General features: G+C 41.5%; 1 protein-coding gene across 2 annotated transcripts; it reads left to right on the top strand.

Annotated features, from left to right (window-relative positions):
• The first annotated feature begins 4,269 nt into the window (after positions 1-4,269).
• Positions 4,270-16,303, top strand: LOC148900836 (E3 ubiquitin-protein ligase AMFR-like). Of its 2 annotated transcripts, none has more exons than XM_088992827.1 (14): positions 4,270-4,418; positions 4,835-5,140; positions 5,492-5,584; positions 5,679-5,843; positions 8,872-9,024; positions 9,107-9,147; positions 10,325-10,457; positions 10,554-10,687; positions 10,761-10,871; positions 10,995-11,191; positions 11,268-11,371; positions 12,191-12,307; positions 12,746-12,942; positions 14,110-16,303. In XM_088992827.1, the coding sequence occupies exons 2-14, from the start codon at positions 4,886-4,888 to the stop codon at positions 14,255-14,257; spliced, it is 1,848 nt and encodes a 615-aa protein (XP_088848953.1). In that variant the 5' UTR covers positions 4,270-4,418; positions 4,835-4,885; the 3' UTR covers positions 14,258-16,303. The 2 variants fall into 2 exon arrangements, with proteins under 2 accessions (XP_088848953.1, XP_088848952.1); XM_088992826.1 differs by having other exon boundaries at positions 4,271-4,418; positions 12,191-12,331.
• Positions 16,304-16,372: the final 69 nt, after the last annotated feature.

Here is a 16,372-nt window from a genome sequence, read left to right as displayed (position 1 = left end):
TGCATGAAAAGCAAAAACAAAGTGCAACACCAGCAAGGCCTCACTTCCTCTTTTTTTCTCATGAAAAAGTAGGCAATTTCCTGTAAAGAGTGACTCATATTTTTAACATAAGATCAACATTTGGTTTGAAATATGCATTCATGCATGCCAACACAATTATGAATTTAAAAATGCATTTTGGAATATTGGTAGAAAATTATGTAGCAATGTCATCTCTCATGGCTTAGTACTGACATGTATTTATATAGTACATATGTTTATCCATCCATGATGCAAAGAATATGCCAAGTTCTCATAGCAAAAAGTCCAGTGTTGAATTGACTCTGAGTTTTTTAAGATTTTTATTCTAAATGTGTATATCGTAGCTCTACACTCCTCAAAATGAAATAAACATTTTTATAATAATTAATTACTTTAGTTAAGCATTTAACATTAGGAGGGATTACATTTTAAGTTATTTAGCAGTTAAATTAACACGACAGGACTAGTGAAATAGCTCTTCTCAGATACATTTGCTTTCCCTCTCAGTCAGTGTTAGTTTGACTCCTTCAAAGTTTACCTTGACCTGGGTTAGATCTCCAACATCCAAAATCAATGGGCCTACCACCGATCGTAACAATCTCTGCTCATCATCCATGTTAAGAACAATGAAAAGTCTGTTGTAATCTGTATAGATGTTTCACCCCTCAGTCTACTGCATCTAGCAAATTAACTGCACATCATAACATCTAGTTGGTACAGAATTCTCTTCTTGTATACCTTATCTTGCATCTATTAACATAGACTTAGTGTCACGGTTTGTAAGGTGGTGATGGCAGATGTGGATCCCAAAAAGCAGGAGGTTGTGTTTGGATTGGATTCGATTGGATTTGCCTTTAGTAGTCTCGCAGTGGAGAAATTTACATTTCACAGCAGCAAAGTTATGAAAGGAATGAAAATAGAAAAACAAAATACATGAGCTGTTTGACAAATTGTATTAAAATAAAGTCAACAGGAACAAAATCTAAAATGTTAAAACCATTTGAACAGAAAAATACAACGGAACAAAAGAAAACCAAGAGTAAAAGTCCGCCAAGGTTAAACAAACACAGGCACAGCATACAATGCATACAACAGCATACAACAATGATCCGACAGCAAATGGTCGTGCCGGGAGTCCTTTTGAGAGTCACTGATTGGGAACGACCAGCACCTGCGAGGCAGCAGGTAGGGCTGACAGGGCTACCCGTTGGTCGCCAACCAGATCATGACACTTCGGGCTCATGTAACCGACCAAAAGGTTCCAGTTCGTGTCATCATTCCAAAGAACATTCTTCTGTTTGACTGCATTTGTTTATTATGTCTAAAGAGTTTGATGTTTCTCTTTATTTGTACAATGGTAGTTGTCAGATCTCCCAGGGAAGTGAGACGCAGATGTATCCCAGAGCTTAATCATGGCGTGGAGTCGAGCAAGTCGTGCAGTGAAACTCCGTCCGATGATGTGCGGGCCTGCGAGTCTGCGTGTCTGCCTGGGTCTGAGTCCGAGATGATTAGGATCTTCTGTCCCGCGACGGCAGCACTTTTAAACCATTTTCAAGCGTGGGAAGTGTCAGGCTGAGACGCACATCAAAGGGCTTGAAAGACATCAAAGCTGTGGTGCGCACCTGTGACGCCACAGGTCCACTTATTTTGTATGCATTGCTTTCAAATCATTTTATTGAGGGGAGTGTAGATATCTATAACCATAAATTGCCTTTTTTGTTAATTAGATTATTCACCCACATATTTCAGTGATTTCTGCGATCTCAATCAAGTTTGTTAATCGCTGTAAATCTTCAGACAATGAAATAGCAAAAACGTAGCAGAAAGCGTACCAAACTAGTATAACTACTCAGATATCTTCTTCTTCTTTTCCTCTCGGCTTTTCCCTTCAGGGGTCGCCACAGCGAATCAATGTCCTCCATCTACCCCTCTTCGATCTTCCTCTCGGACTCCTGCCTGGCAGTTTAAGGCTCAGCATCCTTCTCCCGAAATAGTCACTCTCTCTCCATGTCCAAACCATCTCAGTCTGACTATCTCTGACTTTCTCTCCAAAGCCTCTAATATGAGTTGTCCCTCTAATGTACTCATTCCTGATCCTATCCAACCTGGTCACTCCCAAAGAAAACTTCTACATCTTCAGCTCTGCTACCTCCAGCTCTGCTTCCTGTCTTTTCTTCAGTGGCACTGTCTCCAGTCCAAACATCATGGCTGGTCTCACCACTGTTTTATACACTTTTCCTTTCATCCTAGCTGAAACCCTTCTATCACACATTACACCTGACATTTTTCTCCAGCCGCTCCAGCCTGCCTGGACACGCTTCTTCACCTCTTTTCCACACTCTCCATTGCTCTGGACAGTTGACCCCAAGTACTTAAAATCTTCCACCTTCTTTATATCTTCTCCCTGTAGCATCACTCTTGCACTTGGATCCCTCTCATTCACACACATGTATTCCGTCTTGCTGCGACTGATATTCATTCCTCTCCTTTCCAGGGCATATCTCCACAGCTCTAGTTTCTCCGCCACCTGTTCCCAGTTCTTGCTACAGATCACAATGTCATCTGCAAACATCATGGTCCAAGGAGATTCTTGTCTAATATCGTCTGTCAGCCTGTCCATCACCATAGCAAATAAGAAGGGGCTTAGAGCTGACCCCTGGTGGAGTCCCACCTCCACCTTGAATTCCTCCGTCACACCGACAGCACACCTCACAACTGTCTTACAGTCATGATACATGTCTTGCACTGCTCTGACATACTTTTCAGTCACTCCAGACTTCCTCATGCAATACTACAGCTCTTCTCTGGGCACCCTGTCGTACGCTTTCTCCAGATCTACAAAGACACAATACAATTCCTTCTGACCTTCGCTGTGCTTCTCTATCAGCATTCTTAAAGCAAACACTGCATCCGTCATACTCTTTTTTTTGGCATGAAGCCATACTGCTGCTCACAAAGGTTCACTTCTGCTCTTAGTCTCGCTTCAACTACTCTTTCCCAGAGTTTCATTGTATGGCTCATCAACTTTATTCCTCTGTAGTTAGTACAACTCTGCACATCTCCTTTGTTCTAAAAATGGGCACGAGTACACTTCGTCTCCATTCTTCAGGCATCTGTTCACCATCTAAGATCTTGTTGAATAACCCAGTCAGGAACACCACCGACACCTCTCCAAGACACTTCTATACCTCGATTGGTAAATCATCAGGCCCGAGTGCCTTTCCCCCCTTCATCCTCTTCAGCACCCTCCTCACTTCATCCTTGCTAATGTTTGCTACGTCTTGGTCCACAACAGTCACGTCTTCTACTCTTTGTTCGTTCTCATTTTCCTCATTCATCAATTCTTCACAAAGTACTCTTTCCATCTTGCCATCACACAATTGGCACCTGATAATACATTGCCATCTCTATCCTTAATCACCCAAACCTGCTGCAGGTCCTTACCATCTTTGTCTCTCTGTCTCGCCAGCCTGTAAAGATCAGTCTCGCCTTCCTTGCTGTCCAGCCGAGCATACTAGTCATCATAGGCCTCTTGTTTGGCCTTTGCCACCTTTACTTTAACCGTGCGCTGCATCTCCTTCTACTGCTGTCTACTCTCGTCCGTCCTCTCACTGTCCCACTTCTTCTTTGCTAACCTCTTTCTCTGTATACACTCCTGCACCTCCCCATTCCACCATGCTGTCTGGCTACACTCTCACCAACCACTACTTTGAAGTCACTGATTTCCTATAGATGGCGCCGTCGACACAAAATGTAGTCTACCTTTGTACTTCTTCCTCCACTCTTATAGGTCACCCTATGTACCTGTCTCTTCTGAAAGTACAGTAAAGTCTCGTTATATCGATATCGGATATATCGCTAGTCCCGGTTATATCGATACTATTTCTATGCACGCACGGAGAAAATTACATGCAAACAGGGTCGGATATATCGATAGTCCCGGTTATAGCGATATTTTTTCGGACTCCCTTGAATATCGATATAACGAGACTTTACTGTATTCACAATAGCCATTTCCATTCTCTTAGCAAAGTCAACCACCACCTGTCCTGCAGCGTTCCTCATCTCACCTGGAGTGCAAACCTGCCCATTATCGTAGTTGCATAATTATAAGTATTCGTAGCCTGCAATAATTGAACAGTGACATGAAAATGAACTGAAGATATTAATGTAGATGCGTTAAATCGCCGACAAAATTGAGAGGAAACGTCGATCTCTGATGATGACGTCCGCGCAAGGCGCACGAGACCGGAACTTCCCCTCAGCTTGGCTGCGGCTCGATGAAATAAACATGACGATGTTGACCATTACGATGTTTTTAATGGAGCACTCCTAAAAAACCACGACATTCGATACAACGCGTAGGTTGAATATTGCGTAGGGGATTGTGGCAAACCGTAAGTGAAAGTTTAATACGTATTTAATGCTTCGTATTGAAGCATAGAATGGTTAGCAAAGTAGCGAATGTTAGCCAACTTGGAGCTAGTGTTAGCCGATATAAGGCAATGTTAGCAATGCGAATAGGTCGGATTCAATTCTCGCTTGGTTGACGTTAAGGAAATGCATATAACTGAGTTTAATATGTTTCGAAATGGAAATAATTTGTGGTGTTGATACATTGGTAAACAGAAACGAGATCGGTGTGCTGTCAGGTAAACGTCTCACCTGTTTAACGTCATTCTCAACATTTCTAGCACAGTTCGTACGTGTTTATCAGAAGGCGCTTTTCGTCAATGTAGTAACTAATTTTAATTCATTTCACATAACTCGTGGGTGCGACTTCACTGCGTTGACAAACGTGTGCTCTTTCAAGGTCTCGAACACAGCACAGTTTTATCAAGTGGGGCGAGGGCTCGGAGCAGAAATGCCTCTGCTATTTCTGGAGAGGTTCCCTTGGCCGAGTCTGCAGACCTACACGGCGCTGACGTTGGGTTTGCTGGCAGGGAGCATCTTCAGCGCCTACACCACTGTGACCGATCCTGGTTTTGTGTCTTTGGAAGGGGATGAGTCCCCAACATCCACCGAAGTGGATTTGGAAGACTTGAATCATGATATTAGTAACACAGAACTGGCAACCACTGTCTTGTGGTATCTGGTAACAGATAGCATCTTCGTATGGGTGAGCTGCTTATTTTGTTATATACTGTATATATATATTTCTCCGGGTCCTCTGGTTTCCTCCTACATTCCAAAAACATGCATGGCAGGCTGATTGAACACTCTAAATTGTCCCTAGGTGTGAGTGTGAGAGTGCCATGTCTTTTCAGGGTGTCCTCCGCCTAGAGCCCAAAGACGGCTGGGATAGGCTCCAGCAACCCCCGTGACCCCAATGAGAATAAAGCGGTCTGGAAAATGGATGGATGGATATATATGCACACACTGACCTTTACGACACTTGTGGTACAACACACTGTGATACCTCAGAGTGATAGCAGTTTTAAAAGCTAATGCGTCTGTTTTTTCCTCGTAGGTGCTAGTGAACACAGTCTGCTGCACCTTAATGTTAATTGCAAAAATGATCCAATATGTGGTGTTTGGTCCTCTCCGAGTTAGTGAAAAACAGGTGGGTTTGGCTTATGAATACCCGAAAATATGAGCAAACGTGACTGTTTTTGTTTTGTTTTGTTCTCATAATCTCTTAACTTGAATTCCACCAGCACCTAAAAGACAAGTTCTGGAACTTCATCTTCTACAAGTTTATCTTCATCTTTGGCGTGCTGAACGTCCAGACAGTGGAGGAGGTTGTCATGTGGTGTCTATGGTTCTCAGCACTGGTCTTTCTTCACCTCATGGTGCAGCTCTGCAAGGACCGGTTTGAATATGTAAGATTTTATTGATCACATGCACCCACTTTTTTACAGACTTAGTTGTAGCACAGAAACCAAAAGACAAACCCGATTTGTTCAGACAAATAAACCAAAGTTCAGTGTATGCACACATACCAGCAAAAGTCAAATGAACACATCTGTCAGATAAGTACATTGATATACTGATGAATACAGTGAAAACTCACAAGTAAACAGTCAAAATCCAATTGAGATGTATCATAAAACCTTGATTCATTGTTTGGACAAAGCAGAGCACAACATTGAGCAATGTGATACAAGTTCAAACAGAATTAACATGTCTCCAAATGTGTCAGAAATAATCAAACACAATTTAAATAACCTCTTTCCTTTGGAGTTATCTGATATACTCCACATCTCATGGTTTTAACATAACTATCAACTCGTCTGTGTATGCTCTCAGTCGCACAGGAGTGGTCCAACGATGAAAAGGTTTCTTCAGCCGTCATCTGTACTTGTTTGAAGGTGTCGGACATTTTGCTTCTTATCCAAGATGCTTCTTCAGCGAACTAAAGTCTTGCTGGTAGTTTCGGCCCTTTTTATATCCCTACTGTCCAGACGTGGCGGTGCCGGACTCTGTTGACTTTAGTTCGCTGAAGAAGCATCTTGGGTAAGAAGCGAAACGTCCGACACCTTCAAACAAGTGAAGATGACGGCTGAAGAAACTTTGTCATTGATAACTATCAACTAACAAATTGTTGGTACAAAGGAAGACGCATATACAATAAACCCAACTTTTTGGTCACAAATTGCTTCGTGTAGAATTTGTCAATCTTTTTAAGGTGTTCCTTCCCATGAAATATCTAGAAGTCCAAATTTTACAAACTCCAAAGTGTCTTTTGAGGTAACTTTGTAATCTGGGACACCTCAAGCAGATGGAGTGCGGCTCCACAAGCATCATGATACTTTATTTTCCACCACAGGCACAACACTATCTAATACAGGAGTAAGTTAGACCGTAACAAGTGAAAATGTATCAGTCACTTAACAGGCCACAAAATTCTAGTGCTATTAATAGTGATGAAGGAGGTCATCTCAGGCCATACAGGCTTGAATACTCAAGTGTGGTTTATTTCTCTTGAGTGCAACAGCGGTACTGGTCTGCTTACTTGTGAACTTGGGAGCAGATTGGTTCACCTGAGCTTCAAGTATCAGAGTCGTCCGTCTGCATATGAACTCCAGCGCCAATTGGTCCTGGTCCATTTGCATCTGAACTTAAGTGCTATTATGTTCACTTGATATTTAAGTGGGAACACTTCAGAAACAAATAAGCCATTAATTGACAACTAAGCAAAGAGGAATCCCATATGTCCAAAAGATAAACACATGCAGCGGAATTATCATCATTGTCATCATTGTGTTCTCAAACATCCCTTGTAAATTTGACACAATAAATTATACCCAATGCCTAATCCACCTGCATTAACCCATAAATTGGTTAACTCAAGTTAACCATAAAAGTAAGAAATACAGACGCTCCCCACCTTACGAGCGAGAGATACGTTCGGAGTATCTCTCGTGGTTGTTCGTAAAGTGAATTTGTTCGTAAGTTGCTTCAGTGCGATATTTTGTATGCAATGTGTGTTTTAAGTCAAACACTGAACGGGGAAGTATAAAACACAGACGCTCTAATGTCGTAAAATAAATTCACACCTACGACTGTAGTACGACGACATATATCCTTGGGTCTTCTGTAAGCCATTACTGAAGGTGCTGGCACGTAATTACTGAATTACGTGCCAGCAGCCATTACTTTTTGTTATGTATCGCGTCCTCCTGGAGCGTCATCTGGGAAGAGGGATTTCCTCCCTGCTCACATACACTACACAGCCAATCGTAAGCTAGCGCGGCAGATCGGGGCCTGAACTCGTTGGCAACACTTTAGCGCTTATTGGTCAGTCTTGGTGTCCATCATGTAAACATCCAGCCATTAAAACCTCAAATGTGTCTGCGTGCGTGTGCGTGAAGTACAGTATGCAGCCAGTCGCAAGCAAGCTCGGCACGAAAAAGGTGCACAATACAAAATCCAATTTACAGCATCTTTGTCCAAACATTTTTCGACATACAGTACTCGCAAAAATGTTTGTATGTACCGTTTTTCATAACACGAATGTTCGTAAGTTCAGGAGTGTCTGTACTTGATTTGGTTGGGTAACAATAAATTATTCCTGGAGCAAGAAACCACACATCCGACGTCTCCGGACAAGTTGTGTCCATAATTTGTTAAATGGCTTCATTCACTTCTACTGAGCGTATTTTACAAAGATTCCACTGCATATAGCTATATTTTACGTTTTAAGACTCGCGCTGAATATTCCGGAAGTCTTGTTTTTGAGTTGGTGACGAGTCTTCACCCTACGTCACTGAAGGAACGCCCCTGACCGAAAAAAGGACACATTATAGCAGTCCTTCCTCACGTCAATGCATTTTGCTGTACTTGTTTGGTCTGAAAACGTCGTGTTGCACCAAAAAGAGGCTGAAAAGGCCGACAAAGCTCCGTGTAAGGAATTAATCAGCCTGTGGAAACGGGCTGATTAATTCCTGACAAGGAGCCTGGTCACCATTTTCTGCCTCTTTTTTGGTGATACATTCCCCCCCAATGTTGCCTCAAAATGGCACGGAATAAATTCTTTAATCGATTGCAAAAATGTATGCTTTCCTCTTCAGAACTATTTGAATCATATTCATAACTGGATGTGTAACAAGAAAGCATATTCTCTGAATCTGAAGCCATTGTTTTGATTCTGCAGCAATGCAAGACGTCTTGGCGTGACGTCACGAACTGGGGGCGGGACTTTCTGAATATACCCAATTCGCAGCTCAATTTGTGCAGATTTTGGACACTAAGTCATTTTTATTGATGTTTTGCATTTGACTAAAATTATCATACTGCGTGTTTTGGGTATTTATGATGCTATAAAATGTTTTTCTGATGTCAGTTAGGAAACAAAAAAGTGATGTCGGTTGTCCTTTAACTACTCCTTGTCATTATATGTTGTGGCAGCTGTCATTCTCGCCCTCCACACCCATGAACAGCCACGTGCGAGTCACGTGTCTTCTGGTCTCGCTCCTGCTTGACTGCTGCGGTCTGGCAGTAATCTGTGGCCTGCTGGGGGCATCCCACGGAATGCACACCCTTTCTTTCATGGCCGCGGAGGTAAAAGCAATCTATAATTTTCACTTGTTGGAACCGATATGGCGCAGACTGATTATGTTTATCTGTCTACTTTTGCCTCCAGTGCCTGATGGTGACTGTTCGCACAGGACATGTTATCATGCGGTAAGTCCATTTAAAGCCTACTTCAAGGACAACCGACGCCTACGGACAAATTGTGTCCATAATTTGTAAAATCACTTGAAATGACTTATACTGAGCGTATATTACAAAGATTCCACCGCATATCGCTATATTTTACGTTTTAAGACTCACGCTGAATATTCAGGAAGTCTTGTTTTCGAGTTGACGACGATGACTGACGTGACGTCACGTCTGGAACGCCCCTGACCGAGAAAGCGACACACAATGCATTTTGGGTACTTTGTTTCGGCTGAAAACTTCGTGTTGATGGTGAAATTAGAAGGAAAAGACATAAATAATGCAATGGTGAATCGTTGTGTGTTGCACCAAGACTACTATTTGATACACAAATTACCAGCAGACAAATCAGCCCATTTCCAACGGAGCTTGGGCACCATCTTGTGCATTTTCTGGGCGCTACATTGGACTCCAGACGCCTCAAAATGAGATGGAAGGACTTCTTTAATCGATTGCAAACGTTTATACTTTCATCTTCAGAACTATTTGAATCATATTCATAACTGGAAGAGTAACAAGAAAGCATCTCTGAATCTGAAGCCATTGTTTTGATTCTCGAGCAAGGCAAGATGTCCTGGCGTGATGTCATGAACAAGGGGGCGGGACCTTCTGAAACTCGGCATCTACGAGTCATTTTTTATTGATGTTTTGCATTTGACTAAAACTATCAGCCTGCGTGTTTTGGGTATTTTAGATGCTATAAAACGTTTTTCTGGTGTCGCTTAGGAAACAAAAAAATGCTGTCGGTTGTCCTTTAAGGCATTCATGCATGTTGGCGCACCAGTTGAACATGCAATATTGCCTCTTCAGATTTATATCCGTGTTGGTGGAGGTTAATCTAAAGAAGAGACATTGTTTTTACTGCCTTTGTTTTGTTCCACAGAGGCCAGTTAGATATACACTGTCAGTAGTAAACCTCTTGATTTTATAGCTGTTATACAGATTCTCTTTTTTTGCAACATGAGCCATAAAAAGTAACATTTTGCCACAACCACTTGTGTGAAGTGGGAAAACAGGGAAATTGGAGTCAATTATGCACTTTCTGCTGTTCATTATTACCAATGGTTTAACAGATTTTTTTCAAAAAGGAAACACTCACCAAAACTAAAAACATAGATATTTTCTGTTTGCTCCTTTATAGGTACTCCATTCACCTGTGGGACCTGAAGCACCCAGGAACTTGGGAGAGTAAAGGAACCTATGTGTATTACACCGACTTTGTCATGGAGTTGTTAATGCTATTTCTAGACCTGGTGCATCACATTCACATGCTGGTGAGATAATGAGCGGAAATTAATTAATGAATACATCTGATTCTGTCTCATCCTTCTGTCATATTTCAACCTTTTCTTTGATATTTGTCTCATCAGCTTTTTGGTAACATCTGGTTGTCCATGGCAAGCTTGGTCATCTTCATGCAGCTGCGATATCTCTTCCACGAGGTGCAGCGTCGCATCCGCAGACATAAGAACTACCTTCGTGTCATCAACAACATGGAGGCCAGGTAAAAATAAATCACTTTCGTAAAAGTATTTGATTTGCTTTTTCTTCAATAACATGCCTATAATTTTTTTTAGATTTGCAGTTGCCACTGCTGAGGAGCTGGCAGCAAATGATGACGACTGTGCCATTTGTTGGGATGCCATGGTGTCAGCACGCAAGCTTCCCTGTGGTCATCTCTTCCACAAGTGAGATTCATTTTCAAATCTTCAAACAGTTGATTCTGTGTGTGTTTTGTCTGATTAAAAAAAACTCATTTTCTCTAATCTGAGTTTTTGTGTGTTTATATGTGTGGTTTTTGTTTATTGCAGCTCTTGTTTGCGTTCTTGGCTGGAGCAAGACACCTCGTGCCCCACCTGCCGCACATTCCTCAACATCAACGAGGAAGGCGAGCAGGCGAGAGGTCAGCAGCAAGGAGCCCGCATGGAGGACAACGCCGGTCCCACCGGAGCCGCTGCCGATCAGAGGCCACACATCAATCAACACAATCACTTCTTTCACTTCGATGGTCTGTCCGCACGTACATACATGCAATTTCTACACAGTGGGGTAGCTGGTCACTTTAATTGTGCATTGTTTCACAGGCTCACGTATTGCGAGCTGGTTGCCCAGTTTTTCGGTGGAAGTGATGCACACCACCAACATTTTAGGGATTGCTCAGGCTAACAACTCTCAGCTGACAGCCATGGTAAGTTTATTATTTTAGATAGATTGATCACTAGTATAAGAGGACTCACAAAGGGTCAATAGATTAGATTAGATAACCCTTTATTAGTCTCACACTTGAGAAATGTACATTTCACAGCAGCTAAGTGATGAAAGAAAGAGGAAGGGAAAAGAAGGAAAGGACGTAGAAAAATAAAATGCAGGACCTGCTGTAAAGGAAACCACTCTCGCGGCGCCATCTTGAAGTCAAAATAAAAAAAAAAGAATATGACAACACAAAGACACACACAGTCATTCAATCGTAAGCACTTTCTGCACCCTCTTTGTTGTATGAAGGAAGCAGTTTTAGATAAAAGAGAAGAGGATCAAAGCATCCTTTTCACAGTGGATCAGGGACATCATGGTGAAATGTGCATGTCTGCTACAAGCTAACTGTTGAAAGCAAACACGAAGTTTTAGCACCCATTGACGAAAAGAGATTGTCTCACATCTCCTGTGAGGACCATCCATTGGCACAAATGGACAGAATAACATCGCGTCCAGTGTTTCATGATTCTTCTGTGTGTGTAAGGGTATACTTTTACTATGCTGGGATGAGGTTTGAAATTTCACAGGAGTTTCTTCTTCTGCATGTTATGTTGACAGCAGTTATCACTGCCTGACAAATGTTGCTAATGCTAAGTTAGAGACTCTTAGAGACTAATTGCAGTGTAAAGGACACAGGTGAATAAATGCCACTGGTTAGCATTAGCTACATGTGCGGATATTTCACAATTAGTCTGCTCTGATACCCTCTGTGGTCTTTTTTTCCTCTATCCTTGTTTTTCCTAAATATCGGCAGGCCCATCAGATCCAGGAGATGTTCCCTCAGGTTCCCTCCTACCTGGTTATGCAAGACCTTCAGCTAACCCGCTCTGTGGAGGTCACCACTGATAATATCCTGGAAGGACGCATCCAGGTGCCTTTTCCTCCACCCACACAGGTCTGTCAGCTGTCAAAATTGAAGGATTCTCACCTAGCATGCGCATGCTATTTCTATTGCCACTGAGAAACTTCTGTTTTCCAAGGTTGGCTTCATTTGTTGTTCACATGATGCATGTAGCTTTGAAATTTCAAACATTAGGCAGTAGTCTTTTAGATATGCTGTAGGCACATGTTTGCATATGCATAAGTGCTATTTTTGCACAGTTTAGGCACTTTAATCATAAAGCTAATCAAAAATGCAATTTTTAAATGCTGCTTTGATTGTTTGAGAGGGAAGGAAAAAAATCTGTTGAAATACGAGTGAAAATGTAAATGCTCAGTTGCCTGAATTTAAGAATATATGGAGCCAGCACGCCATACTTTGACCACTCCTTATTTGTCATGTACCGATAATTTCTTGAAATGATTGCAGGCCATTGAGCGCGGTGCATTGCTGGTGAGTCCCGCGCCAGAAGAACAGGCTGGGCCCAGCGGCATCAGCGGTGCCACCAAAGGCCCCAGCGAGCCTGACAACATAGAAGTCCGAGGTGGACGCTTTTCTAAATCGGCTGAGGAGAGGCAGACGATGTTGAAGCAGCGGAAAGCGGAGCTTTTACGGCAGGCGCGCAGGTACAGCAGCACATCTAAAATAGAGGAGCGCAATATTTAAACTTAAAGGACAACCGACGCCTCCGGACAAGTTGTGTCCATAATTTGTAAAATCATTTCAAATGACTTCTACGGAGCGTATTTTACAAAGATTCTAGCGCATATAGCTATATTTTACGTTTTAAGACTCGCGCTGAATATTCAGGAAGTCTTGTTTTTGAGTTGGTGACGATTCCTGACGTCACGCCTGTGACCGAGAAAGCGACACACAATGCATTTTGCGGTACTTTGTTTGGTCTGAAAACTTCGTGTTGATCCGTGTTGATGGCGAAATTAGAAGGAAAATACATAAATAACGCGATGGTGAATCATTGTGTGTTGCACCAAGACTACTATTTGATATTCGCTGACACAAATTCCCAGCAGACAAATCAGCCCATTTCCAACGGAGCTTGGGCGCCATCTTCTGCATTTTCTGGGACGCTACTCATTAGTCCTGATGCCTCAAAATTACCCAGAAGAACTTCTTTAATCGATTGCAAACATTGATGCTTTCCTCTTCAGAACTATTTGAATCATTCATAACTGGATAAGTAACAAGAAAGCATCTTCTCCAAATCTGAAGCCATTGTTTTGATTCCCGAGCAAGGCAAAGACGTCTTGGGACACTAGTAGTTTTGGGACACTTTTTTCATTTTTATTCATGTTTTGCATTTGACTAAAAATATCAGCCTGCGTGTTTTAGGTATTTTAGATGCGATAAAACGTTTTTCTGATGTCGGTTTCTTATAGGAAATAAATGTTTGGCAGATAAGCTTTTCCCCTTACACACACTTTCTGCGAACCAACCAAAAGTTTGTATGTTGAGGTATCACTGTATTTATTAAAAATAAATGAATGCATTTTTATTTGCAAATGTTAGGATAAAAGAGGGAGGGGTCCAACCCAGCTGGATGCTGGAGTCAAACCAGTTATACTGTGAACCGTAACTTAGAGGCAGGTTGGCATTTGAACATTGATCTACTATTTGCAGAACTTACATCTTAATTTTTTTTTTTGCAATTTTTGGGCACAAAAATTTCCTCAATTTTGTCAGACTATAAAATTACTCCAAATCTCTGTGCCATCTTTTATAGTCATTTGTAGTCCTTCATTCCCACATTCTTTCCATTGCTCCATTACTTGCAGGAGATACCTGACCAAGAGCCCAGAGGAGCAAGATGATGATGTTCCAAGCCTGGAGGATGAAGACGAACTTGTTGACTCAACAACTCTGAGACGACGATCCATGGCTGCAGCTGCGCAGAGACGAATGCATCAGAACACCGAGCTCTGAAAACCCGGCTTCAAACATCAGCTTCTACAGCAAAGGCATGACATGATGACAGTGTTTTTAACTCTTCCCCTTTTATACACTACAGTTGCTGGCTGCTGTCACTTATTCTTAAAGGACAACCGACGTCACTTTTTTGTTTAACTAACATCAGAAAAACGTTTTATAGCATCTAAAATACCAAAAACATGCAGTATGATATTTTTATTCAAATGCAAAACACCAATAAAAATGACTTAGTGTCCAAAATCTGCAAAAAAAAAAAGAGCTGCGAATTGGGCATTTTCAGAAAATCCCGCCCCCAGTTTGTGACGTCACGCCAAGACGTCTTGCATTTCTGGAGAATCAAAACAATGGCTTCAGATTCGGATAATAGGCTTTCTTGTTACACCTCCAGTTATGAATATGATTCAAATAGTTCTGAAGAGGAAAGCATACATGTTTGCAATCGATTAAAGAATTTATTCCATGCCATTTTGAGGCAACATTGGGGAGAAACGGATCACCAGAAAAGAGGCACAAAATGGCGACCTCCTGTGGCCACCTCCGTTTCCACAGGCTGATAAATTCCTTATATGGAGCTTGGACACCCTCTTCTGGCGGCGGTTGGGTGCAACACAAGGTTTTCAAACCAAACAATACAGCAAAATACATTGATGTGATGGAAGGACTGCTACAATGTGTCTTTTTCGGTGTTGGGCGTTCCTTTAGTGACGTCACGTGACGTTTAGTGACGTCACTCGTCACCAACTCAAAAACAAGACTTCCTGAATATTCAGAGCGAGTTTTAAAACGTAAAATACAGCTATACGCGGTGGAATCTTTTTAAAATACGCTCAGTAGAAGTCATTTGAAGCCATTTTACAAATTATGGACACAACTTGTCCAGAGACGTTGGTTGTCCTTCAAGGCCAAACTATTGAAAATGTTATCGCCAGTTGCAACTACACTACTTTGAGTATTGTGTATAGCAATGCTCTTTGTGCACGTGCCACACATTGTAAGCAGCAGCTTGAGCAGGCAGGAAGCTACAATGTAGTGGGGCTGCCAGATGAGAAAATACAAAAGCATGTGTTGCATTCATACAAACCAAGTCTTTGAAAAACTCTTCGAAATATTTTTTTCCTCTTAGGATCCTTATGTTTTTTTGGCGAGGATATCTGATGTATTTGTGCATTATTTTATGGTTCTCAACTGTGAACTGCAGTAAGTGTAGGCAAAAGACATATTTTTTTTCTTCTCTTCTAACCTTTATGTAAGAGAATGTCACTTTAGTATTTTACAGTCAGAACATGAATGTTTTTAATGCTGCAAAGAAAGGTGTTGGCAGTGTATCATTTCCATCCGTTATTTAACCATCATGGGTGTACAGGCATGTACATTTTTTGGTTTCTAATATTTTTCTCTTCTAAGGGGAAGTATTGTTTTGTATTCGTCCGATGGGTTTCCTTCCTTAAACTACTGTCGCAGTTGATAAATTATTTTCCTAAAGAGTATTTGGCATCTCATGTCTGTTTCTATTATTTTCAAAAATGAAAAGTATGTATGGAAATGTTTTGCCATTGTCCATTTAATTGAGGGGGGGGGGGTCATACCAGCAAGCAACATTGTCTTTAACTTGTTTTCCTGTGGACATGTTTTTGTCATTCATTAGAGTGCAACTAGATGGTATGCATGGTCAAGGCAAGAGTGAGTTAAAAGTTTGGGTATTTTCATAACAGTTATCTCTGACAATGTATTTTTTTTTTGAATTGCACAATGGGTTAGATCAAATGCTGTTTATGGCCCAGTGGCTCCAGGTTCACCACCCTTGTTGTAAATGCTGTCATATGATGCAGTCTGCAAACTATTTTGATGGGTTGGTTGCAGTGTGATTTGGATTGGTGGAAACAACGCATTTGTTTTCTACTCGCCGGTAGTTACTCAACACTTAATTTCTAACATTTTTCTGAATTTTAAGAGAAGAATTTATCAAAGATGCAGAGACATTTTGGACTGAACGTTACCAGTGTAAATGTGCCTACAAATGAAGATGTTTCTCTCATGGGTCATTTGTGTAAATGTAGTTTTTTGTAAATTATATACAGAATACACATTGTAATCAATAAAAGAGTGGTT

The sequence above is a fragment of the Hippocampus bargibanti genome, linkage group LG03 (assembly GCF_051943395.1).
Source record: "Hippocampus bargibanti isolate YZ-2025 linkage group LG03, ASM5194339v1, whole genome shotgun sequence".
In the NCBI taxonomy this organism is placed as follows: domain Eukaryota; kingdom Metazoa; phylum Chordata; class Actinopteri; order Syngnathiformes; family Syngnathidae; genus Hippocampus; species Hippocampus bargibanti.
The sequence above is the reverse complement of the archived record's forward strand: the minus strand, read 5'-3'. Positions and strand labels throughout refer to the sequence as shown.